Source organism: Erythrolamprus reginae, chromosome 7 (assembly GCF_031021105.1).
Source record: "Erythrolamprus reginae isolate rEryReg1 chromosome 7, rEryReg1.hap1, whole genome shotgun sequence".
NCBI lineage: Eukaryota > Metazoa > Chordata > Lepidosauria > Squamata > Dipsadidae > Erythrolamprus > Erythrolamprus reginae.
In genome coordinates, this window is record NC_091956.1 from 3407276 (window position 1) to 3423598 (window position 16323).

The following is a 16323-nucleotide window of genomic DNA, read 5'->3' on the forward strand; positions in this document are numbered from 1 at the left end:
ACCTCAGATTGTGCCCCCTTGTTCTTGTGTTCACTTTCCTATTAAAAACACTTCCCTCCTGGACCTTATTTTTTTACATTCGAGAGAGAGAGAGGCATCTAGGAAAAGATGTGTGGCTCCAGCCAACTTAGTTTTATCCATCGAGACTCTTTGAATACACGTCAGATTTCAGCCGAATTGCTGCAGGGGCTCAAGGAGGAGGCCCCTATTCCTATCGCCTGGAATAATAACCGAGATGTTCTTAGAGCTGATGTTGTTAGGTGGGTCATGAGATGTCGGCAAGGAAGGCATCAAGCTCAGAGAGCCCCAGGGACCTCACAATTCTCTCCTCCTCCTCCTCCTCCTCCTCCTCCTCCTCTTCTTCTTCTCCTTCTCCTTCTCCTCTGCAAGTCTCCCTGCTTTCTAGCCCTGATGATCTTACCTAGATGGGTTATGAAACGCCTGCAAGAAAAGAGCCAAACTCAGAGAGCAACAAGGACCCCACAGTTTTCCTCCTCCTCCTCCTCAAACCCTTCTAGCACTGATGATGTTACCTAGTTGGGTCATGAAATATCTCTGTCTGTGAGTGTGTGTAAGAGAGAGGTGTGTGTGGTCGGGCAGTTGAAAAGTGGTCGGGCAGTAGGGAAAGCAAGTAGGATGCTTGGTCGCATAGCTAGAGGTATCACAAGCAGGAAGAGGGAGATTATGATCCCGCTATATAGAGCACTGGTGAGACCACATTTGGAATAATACTGTGTCCAGTTCTGGAGACCTCACCTACAAAAAGAAATGGATAAAATTGAACGGGTCCAAAGACGGGCTACAAAAATGGTGGAAGGTCTTAAGCATAAAACGTATCAGGAAAGACTTCATGGACTCAATCTGTATAGTCTGGAGGACAGAAGGGAAAGGGGGGACAGGATCGAAACATTTAAATATGTTCAAGGGTTAAATAAGGTCCAGGAGGGAAGGGTTTTTAATAGGAAAGTGAACACAAGAACAAGGGGACACAAGGGGAGTCTGCGGAGAGGGGCGGCATACAAATCAAATCAAATCAAATCAAATCAAATCAAATCTAAATAAATAAATAAATAAATAAATAAATAAATAAATAAATAAATCTGACGTTAGTTGGGGAAAGATCAAAAGCAACATGATCTTAGTTTTCTTGAGTTTGTTCAGTTTAAAAGCCAACTCCACGCTGAAGACCCAAGGATCAAAAAGAGGGATGATAAACTTCCTCCTTGCTTTAATTTATATCAAAATCTCTCTCTTTTTTTTTTGTCTCCTTTGTATTTCAGGATTCCACCAGTGTGGTTGCCTCGCTTTTTATAGGCTACAAGCCTTCTCTGCTTCCTCATTTGCCAGTCCAGCTGCACACCCCAAACAACGTCCTGATGATCGCGGTCTTCCCAAAGTCAGCCCTTTATAAAGCTTTCTATTCCCAGGTAACGCGAGCCATGCTCGGTGTTTGGTTTATGTGCTGCATTGGCAGTTTGGTTTATGTATTGCATTGGCAGTTCTGTGTTAGCAAAAACTTCAGAAGAGAAGGACTTAGGGATAGTGATTCATGAAAGTCTCCAAATAGGTGAACAGTGCAGTCAGATGGTAGGGAAAGCGAGTAGAAGGCTTGGCTGCATAGCTAGAAGTATTACAAGCAGGAAGAGGGAGATTGTGATCCTGCTGTATAGAGCGCTGGTGAGACCACATTGGGAATAATACTGTGTCCAGTTCTGGAGACCTTCACCTACAAAAAGATATTGATAAAATTGAAGGGGTCCAAAGACGGGCTACAAAAACGGTGGAAGGTCTCAAGCATAAAACTCATCAGGAAAGACTTCATGAACTCAATCTGTAGAGTCTGGAGGACAGAAGGAAAAGGGGGAACAGGATCGAAACATTTAAATATGTTCAAGGGTTAAATAAGGTTCAGGAGGGAAGTGTTTTTAATAGGAAAGTGAACACAAGAACAAGGGGACACAATCTGAGGTTATTTGGGGGAAAGATCAGAAGCAACGTGAGAAAATATAATTTGACTGAAAGAGTAGTAGATGCTTGGAACAAACTTGGAAAAACTGATCAGGAAAGACTTCATGAGCTCAATCTGTAGAGTCTGGAGGACAGAAGGGAAAGGGGGGACATGATCGAAACATTTAAATACGTTAGAGGGTTCAACATCTGCTACAGAAAAACTATATACGTTTTTGAAATGGGAAGAAAAATATGATTCAGAAAAGTACAAGGTCAACTGCAATGATTACCAAAAAATATTTCTGTAGACCTGTACAGGTATTAGCAAAGCAATGACCAGCCTTGTCGATGTCAGGAAGCACGATCAATAATTACTAAAGGATACTGATAAGAGAGATTTTTTTTTTTTTTACAGAAATAGCTTTATTGCTCAAAGACAACACTTTTTAATATTCAGATTAAGAAACTTACTGGCAATATTAAGGGTACATTTGAGGTTTTCTATATGTATCATTCGTAATACTCAGTCTGGTAAGCCTTGCACCATAATAATCTATTATGCAGTTAGAACCGTCAGAAGGGCCCACGATCTGCATTGAGATCAAAACGAAGTCAATCAAACTACCGATTCCACAAAATCCCACTGTGCAGAACTTTAACAAACCTACTGCAGGATATCGTAGATAAAACCGATCTGCTCCCAACCAGCCAATTTTTAATTATATTTAAATATGTTAAAGGGTTAAATAAGGTTCAGGAGGGAAGTGTTTTTAATAGGAAAGTGAACACAAGAACAAGGGGGCACAATCTGAAGTTAGTTGGGGGAAAGATCAAAAGCAACGTGAGAAAATATTATTTCACTGAAAGAATAGTAGATCCTTGGAACAAACTTCCAGCAGACGTGGTTGGTAAATCCACAGTCACTGAATTTAAACATGCCTGGGATAAACATAGATCCATTGTAAGATAAAATACAGGAAATAGTATAAGGGCAGACTAGATGGACCATGAGGTCTTTTTCTGCCGTCAGACTTCTATGTTTCTATTTCGGTACCCAGCATTTTACCGGTAACCGACGGGATGGGTTCGCCCTCTTCAAGCTTCATTTAAACAGTGATCTGCCTCGTGAAATTGTGTGAGTTACACCTCCTTTATCATTGCAGGTCTTTTCCGCCTGGCAGCAACAGGGAAAATCGGGAGTCACGTTAAAAACGATCCAGGATGATTGCCTGTCTGCAGAGCAGGAGAGATTGTAAGCGGGTGGCTTTTTACTCCCATTCTTTTAATTGCACAAGCAGCATTCAAGACAAAGCAGGGAGGAGGTCTTGTGGGGAAGCAGTTGAGATGAAAGACTTGACCTTCTTGTAGACTTACCACCAGCGGTGGGATTTAGCCGGTTCGGATGACCTGGATGTTAAATTTTCCATCTGGTTGACCGAACCAATACAGTGGTATTATTGTTGTTGTTGTTGTTATTGTTGTTATTATTATTATTATTATTATTATTATTATTATTTCAATGCAACACAGCAAACGAGATCACTATGCTGGATTTCTTATTTCATCTCCAGTCGGGCGCTTCCCAAGCACCTAGGACTGCGTGATGTAGCGGCGAATTATGTTTGCCGATCCCAGTAAAGTGTTTAAGGCAGAGGTGTACAACCTTGGTCACTTTAATAGCTGTGGACTTCAACTCCCAGAATTCTTTAAAACCTATGGACTTCAGTGCCCAGAATTCCCTAGCCAGCCAATTGTAAGATCCCTGGACTTCAGCTCCCAGAAGTCCCCAGCCTGCTTATGCTGGATGGGGAATTCTGGGAGTTAAAGTCCACAAGTCTTTAAAGTGGCCAAGGTTGGAGACCCTTTGGTTTAAGACACTAAGACCTAGTTGTATCTTTATACTTTTGTGTTGACGTGAGTTGTAAGGGCTAAACCATTCATCCGTGTCCTCCTTTTTAGACATTCCAACATGCAAAAGCTCTTTGAAGTCTTGTCTTATCCTGCTGGAGAACGATGGAACCAAGTAAGACTGCTTACCAGCCTCCCAGACCTGGCCAGGTGAGACCTCCCCACAATTCCTTCGTTCTGAGCCAAATCCAGATCATCCCACAGAGGTCCAGCTGTGACACTTTTAATTGTAACATGGGTAGGTCATTTGTGGCCCTCCTACCATTGCTCAGCTGCAATCTCCAGCCTCCTTCCCATTGTCTGTTGGAGATTCTCAATCATCCAGGTCATATTGTCCCAAAGGTGCTTTTACCAAAAGGCAACTAGATTTTCTTGGATCTTCCTTTGAAAACATTTCACTTCTCATCTCATCTAAAGCAGCTTCTTGGATCAGAAGTAAAATGTTTTGCAGAAGGGGGAAAAACCCCTCCATTTTCAACATTGAAATTCCCGGATTGCCTTTCATTCAAATTATTAACAAGATTGTTGTTTGTTTGTTTGTTTGTTTGTTTGTTTGATTGATTGATTGATTGATTTGTATGCTGCCCTATTCCTTACACTCATCCTATTCCTTAGACTCATGTGGTGGCAGTGGTAATTCAGTTAATTCAAGGTCAAGAGATAACCAAAGAATACAAGGCAGAAAAGGGTCTCAGACGCTTGTTTGAATGATTGGGTTTTATTTACTTACTTACTTACTTACTTACTTACTTACTTACTTACTTACTTACTTACTTACTTATTTATTTATTTATTTATTTATTGGATTTGTATGCCACCCGTCTCCGTAGATAAATAGGAGCACACAGAAAAATAGTCCAAAATCAGTCCAAGCTTCCAAGATATGGTAGACAAGTTTCTTGTGATCAGTCAGGGTTGACCACATGGTCCGGGCTTGGGTTGGACCAGTGTTCCTTAATCTTGGCACCTTGAAAATGGGTGGACTTCCTTTCCCAGAATACAGCTGACTGGAGAATTCTGGGAGTGGAAGTCCACCCAAGTTGCCAAGATTGAGAAAGATTGGTTGGACACGGTCATTAGAACGTGAAGCCTTCTCAGAATAGTTCAGCTGCATCTTGGCTGGTCTACGTGGACGTAAAGAAGGTTTTCGCAGACTCCCTCCCTCCCTCCAAAAAAGCAAAAAGACTGAATGTGAGGACAATGAAGTGGACTAATTCTGACCCTGCTTATTTCTCCAAAGTTTTCTACAGCACTTTACTATCAGTAGCGTGAGCCAAGAACCAGTGATGAGGTTGCATCTGCCAGTGCTTCTGCAACAGACAGAGGACGTTCCTAATAACGAGAAAGAGAATGATAAGGTAAGGTGGCCACTTTTCCTAGAGTCTCAACATCCTTTTTGCATTGTGGTGACCAAAACTGAATGCCGTATTCCAAGTGTGACCTTATAAAGTGGTATTAACACTTTGCGTGATCTTGATTCTGTCCCTCTGTTGATGCAGCCTAGAACTGTGTTGGCTTTTTTGGCAGCTGCTGCACACAGCTGGCTCCTATTTTTATTATTTATTATTATTTATTAGATTTGTATGCCATCCCTCTCCGCAGACTGGGGGCGGGTCGCAGCAGTGACAAAAACAATATACATTGACAAATCTAATAATTCAAAATTAAAATAACACTTGTACATTTAAAATCTAAAAGCAAGGAACCCCAATATAAAAAACATACATACAGTCATATCATGCACTAAAAGTACAGAGGCAGGGGGAGATGTCTCAGTTCCCCCACGCTTGACGACAGAGGTGGGTTTTAAGGAGTTTATGAAAGGCAAGGAGGGTGGGGGCAGTTCTAATCTCTGGAGGGAGCTGATTCCAGAGCGTCAGGGCCGCCACAGAGAAGGCTCTTCCCCTGGGTCCCGCCAGACGACATTGTTTAGTCGATGGGACCCGGAGAAGACCAACTCTGTGGGACCTGACCGGTCGCTGGGATTCGTGCAGCAGAAGGCGGTCTTGCAGATATCCTGGTCCGGTGCCATGAAGGGCTTTATAGGTGATGACCAACACTTTGAATTGTGACCGGAAACTGCAGACTGCGGAATGTTGGAGTAACATGGGCATATTTGGGGAAGCCCATGACTGCTCTCGCAGCTGCATTCTGCACGATCTGAAGTTTCTGAACACTTTTCAAAGGTAGCCCCATGTAGAGAGCATTACAGTAGTCGAACCTCGAGGTGATGAGGGCATGAGTGACTGTGAGCAGTGACTCCCGGTCCAAATAGGGCCGCAACTGGTGCACCAGGCGAACCTGGGCAAACGCCCCCCACGCCACAGCTGAAAGATGTTTCTCTAATGTGAGCTGTGGATCGAGGAGGACGCCCAAGTTGCGGCCCCTCTCCGAGGGGGTCAATAATTCCACCCCAAGGGTGATGGACGGACAGATGGAATTGTCCTTGGGAGGCAAAACCCACAGCCACTCCGTCTTATCAGGGTTGAGTTTGAGTCTGTTGACACCCATCCAGGCCCCAACAGCCTCCAGGCACCGGCACATCACTTCCACTGCTTCGTTGACTGTTTAAATGTTTGTCCACTAGGACTCCAAGTTCCCTCTCACAGTTACTACATATACTGTATCTGTGCATTTTGTTTTTCTTGCGTAAATGTAGAACTTGACTTTTTTCACCATTGAATTTCGTTTTGTTAGATAGTGCCTGTTATTATAGGGTTTTCAAGATCCTTCTCTTCTAACTGTCCCAGCAGTCCCTCTGCCGCTCTTTTTGATCAGCCTTATGGCTTGGTAGACTCTTGATTTGGTGTCTCCTTGAGACCGATATTCCACAGCTCTGGAGCCGCTTCTTCCAATTTAAAATCATGAGTCCTGAGCCTAAGCAGTGAGAGTCGATGGAGGGACCACACTTGGAGTCCTGTGTACAGTTCTGGTCACCGCATCTCAAGGAGGATATAATGGAACTGGGAAAGGTGCAAAAAAGGGCAACAAGAATGATCAAGGAAATGGAGCCCCTCCCTTATGAAACCAGGTTGCAACGCCTTGGTCTCTTCAGCCTTGAAAGACGGCGTTGAAGGGGGGACTTGATCGAAGTGCATAAAATCCTGCATTGGATAGAAAAGGTGGATAGAGGAAATTCTTTTCTCTATCCCACAATCCTAGGACGAGGGGGCCCTCCCTAAAGCTCATAGGTAAGAAAGTGGGGACAAATAAATTGAATATTTCTTCACCCAGAGGGTCCTTGGTTGATGGAATTCACTTCCAGAAGAGGCCGTGACAGCTGTCAGCCTGGAGAGCTTCAAGGCAGGATGAGACAGATTCAGGGATGCCAAGTGTATTGGTGGTTATAGAAACGGATGTCCATGTGCCGCCTCTATGTTGGTTGACGCAGGCAGGGTTCCCTTGGGGAACATTAGTTGGGGGTCAAGGGAAAGGGAGGGTCTTGCCTTCTCTTTCTGCTCAAGATCCCCATGGACAATTGGTGGGCCACTGTGGGCCACAGAATGCTGGACTCAATGGGCTTTGGCCTTCTTATGTTCTTATGTTCTAGTCCATAATTGTTTTTTCCAAAAACTATGACAATTTCATAATTTTAACATTGCTTTCTCTTTTAAGGTGGTGATTACTATCTTGACGGGTCTCCCTGGGTGCCAATCAAGTGAATTATGCTCATTTTTGGTCACATTTAACAAAGAATATGGAAGGTTGGTAGAACCCGATTTATTCATTTATTTGGTCCTTTCTTGATGGTTGATTGAAACTTACGTTTAGCTGAAGTCCTGGGCAGTCTTAACACCTCATGGTCTGAGAGATCACCCAGAAAGGACGTTGGTCCCCAAAACATCGTGCAAAATGTAGGCATGTCACACCAACACTCCGCAGTCTGCATTGGTTGTCGATCAGTTTCTGGTCACAATTCGAAGTGTTGGTTATGACCTATAAAGCCATTCATGGCACCGGACCAGATTATCTCAGGGACCGCCTTCTGCCGCACGAATCCCAGCGGCCAGTTAGGTCCCACAGAGTCGGCCTTCTGGAATAATACTGTGTCTAGTTCTGGAGACCTCACCTACAAAAAGATATTGATATTGATAAATCCACAGGAACTGAATTTAAACCTGCCTGGGATAAACATAGATCCATCGTAAGATAAAAATATAGGAAATAGTATAAGGGCAGACTAGATGAGGTCTTTTTCTGCCGTCAGTCTTCTATGTTTCTATGTTTCTAAGTGGAGCAGGCTGGGGTGAGGGCAGTAACTCACCCATCTTCCTTCCCTTCAGGTGGCTCGTTTATCGCCAAACCATGGACAGTCCTCAATGCTTCAGCGCTGCCCACTTCCAGAAATACCTCTCTGGGGTCCTTGAATCTCAGCGCAGCCGAAGCAGCCGGCCTTCTGCTTATCACAGGAAGAAAATGAGGCTGTTGGTGGTCCTTCAAGGGTAAGAAGATTCATTCATTTCTATTTTATCTATCATCTATCTATCAATATTTAACTGTCATCTATCAATCAATATCTGTCTGTCTGTCTGTCTATCTATCTCTCTATCCTATCTAAATCTATTTCTATTTTATCTATCTATCTATCAATATTTAACTGTCATCTATCAATCAATTTCTGTCTGTCTGTCTGTCTGTCTGTCTATCTATCTATCTATCCTATCTAAATCTATTTCTATTTTATCTATCATCTATCTATCAATATTTAACTATCTATCAATCAATATCTATCTGTCTGTCTGTCTGTCTGTCTGTCTGTCTGTCTGTCTATCTATCCTATCTAAATCTATTTCTATTTTATCTATCATCTATCTATCAATATTTAACTGTCATCTATCAAACAATATCTGTCTGTCTGTCTGTCTGTCTGCCTGGGGTAAAAAAGGATTTTATGAAACACGAGATGTTTGATAGTAAGCTACTGGTTTTTAATGTACATAATGAGTACTGTATTTTTCGGACTACAAAGTCTCTGCGTGCCCCATTTTTTTTGCAAAAATGAACCTGTTTTTCACAAAAAACTATCTGTTTTTGCAAAAAATGGGGCACACAGAGGGTTTGTGAAGCTTGCACAGTGCTGGTGGGAACTGGGGAAAGGCAAAAACACCCCCATTTTTTTCAAATTAAATGGCCCGTTTTTTGCCCTTTTTTGCAAAAATTGGGTGGGCAAAGTGTTTGGGAGGCCTGCAAAGTGCTCCTTGGCGAAGGCAAAAATGCCCCCATTTTTGCAAAAAAAAATGTTCATTTTTTGCAGAAATTGGGATGTTTTTGCCTTCCCCAAGCCCCCAGGAGCACTTTGCAGGCCCCCAAACTCTCTCTGCACCCCATTTTTGAGAAAAATGAGCTAATTTTTCACAAAAATGGGACACGGGGTGAGGCTTCTGGAGGCCAGAAATGGCTATAATTCTGTGTATAAGATGTACTGACATTTCCACCCTCTTTTAGGGGCTAAAAGTCACATCTTATACTCCAAAAAATATGGTATATTGTGGATTTTTCGTAAGCAGTCAGAAGCTCCTCAAGGGAGCAATTGCCTTATTCTTGATTAAAATCACATTGCCTCAATAAGTAGTAAAAAAAAAAAAAAGGATGTGTCCAGCATTGTATCTTGGGTGGAGTGTCTTAAATCTTTTCCCCCAATTATTGTGTTAATCTATTAAAAGACTTTGAGGTGAAGTCAAAAGCATGCATTGATTCTGTGTTTTGTTAAACATGAAAGAGACCTCAGAAAGTCTTTAGAGTTTTTTGCTTCAGCTAAAATGCCTTTCTAATTTTAGAAGCAAGCACAACCCATAGCCTTTTCGGCGAAATTAATGTGTGAAATTAAGAATTAGGCTGGGAGCCTTTGACAGATGTGGGCAAATAACCGCACATAAATAAATGCATTCAAAAACCGCGTGTGTGCGATTGGGACGATCCAAAGAGACTTTTTCGGGAGACCTTCCCAAAATCCAACGGCTGTATCCCATCTGCCGAAAAGAAGGATTGGAGAAGGGAAAGAAACAAACAAACAAACAAACAAGAACAAGGGGACACAATCTGAAGTTAGTTGGGGGAAAGATCAAAAGCAACGTGAGAAAATATTATTTCACTGAAAGAGTAGTAGATGCTTGGAACAAACTTCCAGCAGACGTGGTTGGTAAATCCACAGTAACTGAATTTAAACATGCCTGGGAGAAACATAGATCCATTGTAAGATGAAATACAGGAAATAGTATAAGGGCAGACTAGATGGACCAGGAGGTCTTTTTCTGCCGTCAGACTTCTATGTTTCTATGTTTCTAAACAAAGGCCAAACCCTTGTTCTCTTGCTGACCTAGGCCCATTTTGGATTCACTGGGTCTCAATAAATTAATAAATAAAAATAGAATAGAATAGAATAGAATTATTATTGGCCAAGTGTGATTGGACACACAAGGAATTTGTCTTTGGTGCAGATGCTCTCAGCATACATTAAAAAAAGATACATTTGTCAAGAATCATGTGTTACAACACTTAATGATTGTCATAGGGGTCAAATAAGCAACAGAGAAGCAATATTAATAAAAATCTTAGGATATAAGCAATAAGTTACCGTCATACAGTCAACATGGGAGGAAATGGGTGATAGGAATGATGAGAAAAACTAGTAGAAATAGAAGTGCAGATTTAGTAAAAACTCTGACAGTGTTGAGGGAATTATTTGTTTAGCAGAGTGAGGGCGTTTGGGAAAAAAACTGTTCTTGTGTCTAGTTGTCTTGGTGTGCAGGGCTCTGTAGCGACGTTTTGAGAGTAGGAGTTGAAACAGTTTATGTCCAGGATGTGAGGGGTCAGTCAATATTTTCACCTCCCTCTTTTTGACTCGTGCAGTATACAAGTCCTCAATGGAAGGCAGGTTGGCAGCCCTTGTTTTTTCTGCAGTTCTGATTCTCCTCTGAAGTCTGTGTCGGTCTTGTTGGGTTGCAGCACCAAACCAGACAGTGATAGAGGTGCAGATGACAGACTCAATGATTTTTCTGTAGAACTGGATCAGCAGCTCCTTGGGCAGTTTGGGCTTCCTTAGTTGGTGCAGAAAGAACATTCTTTGTTATGCTTTTTTGATGACGTTTTCGATGTTAGGTGACCATTTTAGGTCTTGAGATATGATAGAACCTAGAAATGTGAAGGTCTTTACTGTTGATACTGTGTTGTCTAGTATTGTGAGAGGTGGAAGGATGGGTTTCTCCTAAAGTCTACAATCGCAAGAGACTTCCTGTCGTTGTGTTTGGGGGGGGGGATGTCTCTTGTGTCCATAACTGGCTGGAGAATTCTGGGAGTTAAAGTCCACAAGTCTTAAAGTTGCCATGTTTGAAGACCTCTGCTCAAGGCTGTTGCAGGGGGCATCCAGCATTTGAAGTACGGATGGTCTCCGAGCCTTTATTTGTCTGTCCCCAATGCAATGCCTTCCAGATGTGCTGGGCCAAAGTGCTCTCTCCCCCCTTCTCAATCAACATTTGGGTTGCATTCGAGCACATCTGGAACAGATCACATCGGAGGGAGCTGTCCAGCTGTAAGAAAGTAATAACAAGTAGTAATAACAAGTGTGCACCAAAGGCAAATTCCTTGTGTGTCAAATCACACTTGGCCAATAAAGAATTCTAATTATAATTCTAGTCCTGGACTTGCCATCCAATTAAGAGCCTCGGTGGTGCAGTGGTTAGAGTGCAGTACTGCAAGCTGCTTCCGCTGATCACCGGCAGCCAGCAGTACTGCACTACAAGAATGGTGGAAGGTCTCAAGCAAAAAACGTATCAGGAAAGACTTCATGAACTCCATCTGTAGAGTCTGGAGGACAGAAGGGAAAGGGGGGGACACGATAGAAACATTTCAATATGTCAAAGGGTTAAATAAGGTTCAGGAGGGAAGTGTTTTTAATAGGAAAGTGAACACAAGAACAAGGGGACACAATCTGAGGTTAGTTGGGGGAAAGATCCAAAGCAACATGAGAAAATATTATTTTACTGAAAGAGTAGTAGATCCTTGGAACAAACTTCCAGCAGACGTGGTAGATAAATCCACAGTAACTGAATTTAAACATGCCTGGGATAAACATAGATCCACCCTAAGATAAAATACAGGAAATAGTATAAGGGCAGACTAGATGGACCAGGAGGTCTTTTTCTGCCGTCAGTCTTCCATGTTTCTATGATAGCAGTCTTCAAATATTTGAGGGACTGCCCTAAGGAAGAGGGAGTCAAGCTATTCTCCAAAGCAGCTGAGGGTAGAACAAGAAGCAATGGGTGGAAACTAAACAAGGAGAGAAGCAACCTAGAACCGAGGAGGAATTTCCTGACAGTCCGAACAATTGATCAGTGGGACAAGACTAGATGGACCAGTAGGTCTTTTTCTGCCGTCAGTCTTCTATGTTTCTATGTTCTATGATGATGATGATGATAATGATAACAAGGAGGAGAAGGAGGAGAAGGAGATAGCTGTTATTTGCTGTTATTTGCTGTTCATGGTGGTTGTTAGCTGGCTGGCTGGAGAAGTTTAGGCGTGATTTAAATATTGAGTAGAGCAGTAATAGTGATACGAAGAAACCTGGATTGGTTTAGTATCTACTTGTAACCTGGATTGGTTGAATATCTACCTGTAAATAAGCTGAATATAGCTCCTGCATATAAATGACTGTGGCAGAAGAGGTTTTTTCCTACAAATGTGTCTTTGTCATTTATCTGGTTCATTAATTGCCACGATATATTCTGGTACCTTACCTAGTCCTCCTGCGGTTACTCTGCATATACAATGTTCCCTTGACTTTCGCGGGGGATGCATTCCGAGACCGCCCGCAAAAGTCAAATTTCGGCGAAGTAGAGATGCGGAAGTAAATACACTAATTTTGGCTATGGACAGTATCACAAGCCTTCCCTTAACACTTTAAACCCCTAAATTACCATTTCCCATTCCCTTAGCAACCATTTAGATTATTACTCACCACGTTTATTTATTAAAGTTTATTTTAAAAAAATATTTATTAAAGGCGGACGAAAGTTTGGCGATGGCATATGACGTCATCGGGTGGGAAAAACCGTGGTATAGAAAAAAAACCCACAAAGTATTTTTTTAATTAATATTTTTTTGAAAACCTGTGGTATAGACTTTTCGCGAACGTTGGACCCGCGAAAGTCCAGGAAACACTGTATATCACTTGTGAAGTTGTGAAGTCAATCACTTGGTCGTTAAGCGAATCTGGCTCCTCCCCCCCCCCCCCAATTGACTTTGCACGATGTCTTCCACAGATACACCGACGTGATTGACGTTGTCCAGGCCCTTCAGACTCACCCGGACACAGAGGTGAAGGCCTCCTTTGTGATTGGCTCCATCACAACATGTGTCGAGCCCCTCAGCTCTTACATGGAACACAGGTACGCACCCCCATTTCCACCCCCAGTTACCTGTTCTAGCAGGTCAGGGAGGGGTCGATTAATTTTTCCCCATGTAAGAAACGGTGACTGCTGTGGGAAAGGGGTTCTTTATTCATTTTATTTATTTATTTGTATCCCATCTTTTATTATTTTTTTACAAATAACTCAAGGCAGCAAATATTATTTATTTATTTATTTATTCATTCATTCATACATACATACATGCATGCATGCATGCATGCATGCATACATACATACATTTGTTCAACTTCTATGCCACCCAATCCCAATGGGACTCTGGCCGGTTACAAAAATATAAAAATGCAAATTACAATAATTAAAAGAAGTCGAATATAAATACAGTGGTACCTCTACTTACAAACTTAATTCGTTGTGTGATCAGGTTCTTAAGTAGAAAAGTTTGTGAGAAGAAGCCATTTTTCCCATAGGAATCAATGTAAAAGCAAATAATGTGTGTGATTGGGGAAACCACAGGGAAGGTGGAGGCCCTGTTTCCTCCCAGGAGATTCCTAGAGAGGCCCCACAGAGGTTTCTCCCCGCTTTTTCCGGCCCTGTTTCCTCTCAGGAGATTCCTAGAGAGGCCCCACAGAGGTTTCTCCCCGCTTTTTCCGGCCCTGTTTCCTCCCAGGATATTCCTAGAGAGGCCCCACAGAGGTTTCTCCCCGCCTTTTCCGGCCCTGTTTCCTCCCAGGAGATTCCTAGAGAGGCCCCACAGAAGCTTTTCCCTGCCTTTTCTGACTCTGTTTCCTCCCAGGAGATTCCTAGAGAGGCCCCACAGAGGCTTTTCCCCGCCTTTTCCGGCCGTTTCCTTTCAGGAGATTCCTAGAGAGGCCCCACAGAGGCTTTTCCCTGCCTTTTCCGGCTCTGTTTCCTCCCAGGAGATTCCTAGAGAGGCCCCATGGAGGCTTCTCCCTGCCTTTTCCAGTTACAGTTTCGTTGGCTCGGGTTTGTAAGTGGAAAATGGTTCTTGAGAAGGGGCTAAAATCTTGAACACCCGGTTCTTGTCTAGAAAAGTCCGTAGGTAGAGGCCTTCTTAGGTAGAGGTACCACTGCATTAGAACGATAAAACACCAATGATAAAACCCCAGCACAAACAATCCAGTCAACATACATGCATGCCATTCAGCCGTGAGAGGTGTAAATATTCACGGCCCCCAAGCACTGACTTAAACCAAACAGGTTCCTTATTCGGCAACTCTTGTGCCCTGCGCATCGTATTCCGGGAGCTTCCGGCCAAGAAGTATGTTCCCTAACAGAAGTCAAAATCTGCACGATTGAATTTGATCCCCTGAGAAGAAACTTCCCTATTGGACTAAAATTCTTAGTACAAATATTCCCACGTTCACATCCCTTGTCTTTTTTCCAGGTTTCTTTTCCCCAAGTTCCTGGACCAGTGTTCGCAAGGTCAGTATTTCTCCAAAGTTGGCTTGTAGGACACCTTCCCAAAGATTGATTGATTGATTGATTGATTGATTGATTGATTGGATTTGTATGTTGCCCCTCTCCGTGGATGCTGCAGTGTGATGCCCATAGTCAGGGGTGGGTAACGCAGTGGGGTAGCGAAAATAGAGCTCCACCCCAGAACACCCAATTTGCACAGAAAGATGTTGAAAGAAAATGCACAAGCCATGCTCACAGTGTGGTAGTAAAAAATTTGGTAGCCCTTCACTGCCGATAGTCCTCAGTTAACACAAGCCATGCAATCTGGAGATAACGGCCATCTCTTTTAGAAGGCCCGTTTGAAGAAGTTATAGCCATAATACGAGCTGGGGTGGCGCAGTAGTTAGGGGGCAGCACTGCAGGCTCCTTCAGCTAACTGCTGGCTGTAGTTCAGGAGTTCAAATCTCATTATTATTGTTGTTGTTGTTGTTGTTGTTATTGTTATTATTGTTATTATTAATTAGATTTGTATGCCGCCCCTCTCCGTAGATTCGGGGCGGCTCGAGGTTGACTCATTACTGGCTCCAGGTTGACTCAGCCTTCCATCCTTCCAAGATGGACAAAATGAGGATCTGGGTTGTTGGGGGCAAGAGGCTGTGTCTGTAAACTGCTTAGAGGGGTCTGTAAAAGTACTATGAAGCGGTATATAAGTGCTATTGCTAATAGATAGATAGATAGATAGATAGATAGATAGATAGATAGATAGATAGATAGATATAGATAGATTAGATAGATAGATAGAAAGATAGATAGATTGATAGATAGATAGAAAGATAGATAGATATAGATAGATAGATAGATAGATAGATAGATGTAGATAGATAGATAGATAGATAGATGTAGATAGATAGATAGATATAGATAGATTAGATAGATAGATAGAAAGATAGATAGATTGATAGATAGAAAGATAGATAGATAGATATAGATAGATAGATAGATAGATAGATAGATAGACAGACAGATGGATGTAGATAGATAGAAAGATAGATAGATAGATAGATAGATGGATGTAGATAGATAGAAAGATAGATAGAAAGATAGAAAGATAGATAGATAGATAGATAGATAGATAGATAGATAGATAGATAGATAGATAGATAGATAGATAGATTAGAGCTGGGGTGGCGCAGTGGTTGGTTCAGCTAACTGCTAGCTGTAGTTCAGAAGTTCAAATCTCACTAGCAGCTCCAGGTTGACTCAGCCTTCCATCCTTCCAAGGTGTCCCTTTTATGACCTGTGGACCTCAGCTCCCAGAATTCCCCACTCAGCATAGCTACCTGAGGAATTGTGGGAGTTGAAGTCCATTAGTCATTAGAAGGGCCATTGTTCTGTTTTACAAAGTGGCATTCTGCAACGCCAAAGAGGGGGGAAGTTTATCTTACATTGATGTCGTTTTTTTCCTTGGCAGGTTTAGTGAGCAACGTGGTGTTTACAAGCCATACAACCGAGCAGAGGAGCCCGCTCCTGGTCCAGCTGCAGAAACTCATCCGCGCTGCCAACTCCGCCGTCTCTTTTATCCTGGCAGAAAACGGCATTGTTACCCGGTAATCCACAAAGCATTTGAAAAGTCCAAAAATGTAAGAAGCTGGCTTTCATGCCTACGGCGGAACTAGAACTC

General features: G+C 42.6%; 1 protein-coding gene across 1 annotated transcript in view; it reads left to right on the plus strand.

The window, feature by feature from the left end:
• DNAAF9 (dynein axonemal assembly factor 9) overlaps nt 1–16323 on the plus strand; it is an 87534-nt gene that overhangs the window by 50698 nt on the left and 20513 nt on the right. The window contains 9 exon segments of the mRNA XM_070756720.1: nt 1281–1427; nt 3114–3202; nt 3910–4008; nt 5099–5216; nt 7474–7562; nt 8142–8300; nt 13116–13241; nt 14629–14666; nt 16114–16249. Of these exon segments, the coding sequence (XP_070612821.1) occupies nt 1281–1427; nt 3114–3202; nt 3910–4008; nt 5099–5216; nt 7474–7562; nt 8142–8300; nt 13116–13241; nt 14629–14666; nt 16114–16249 (1001 nt within the window).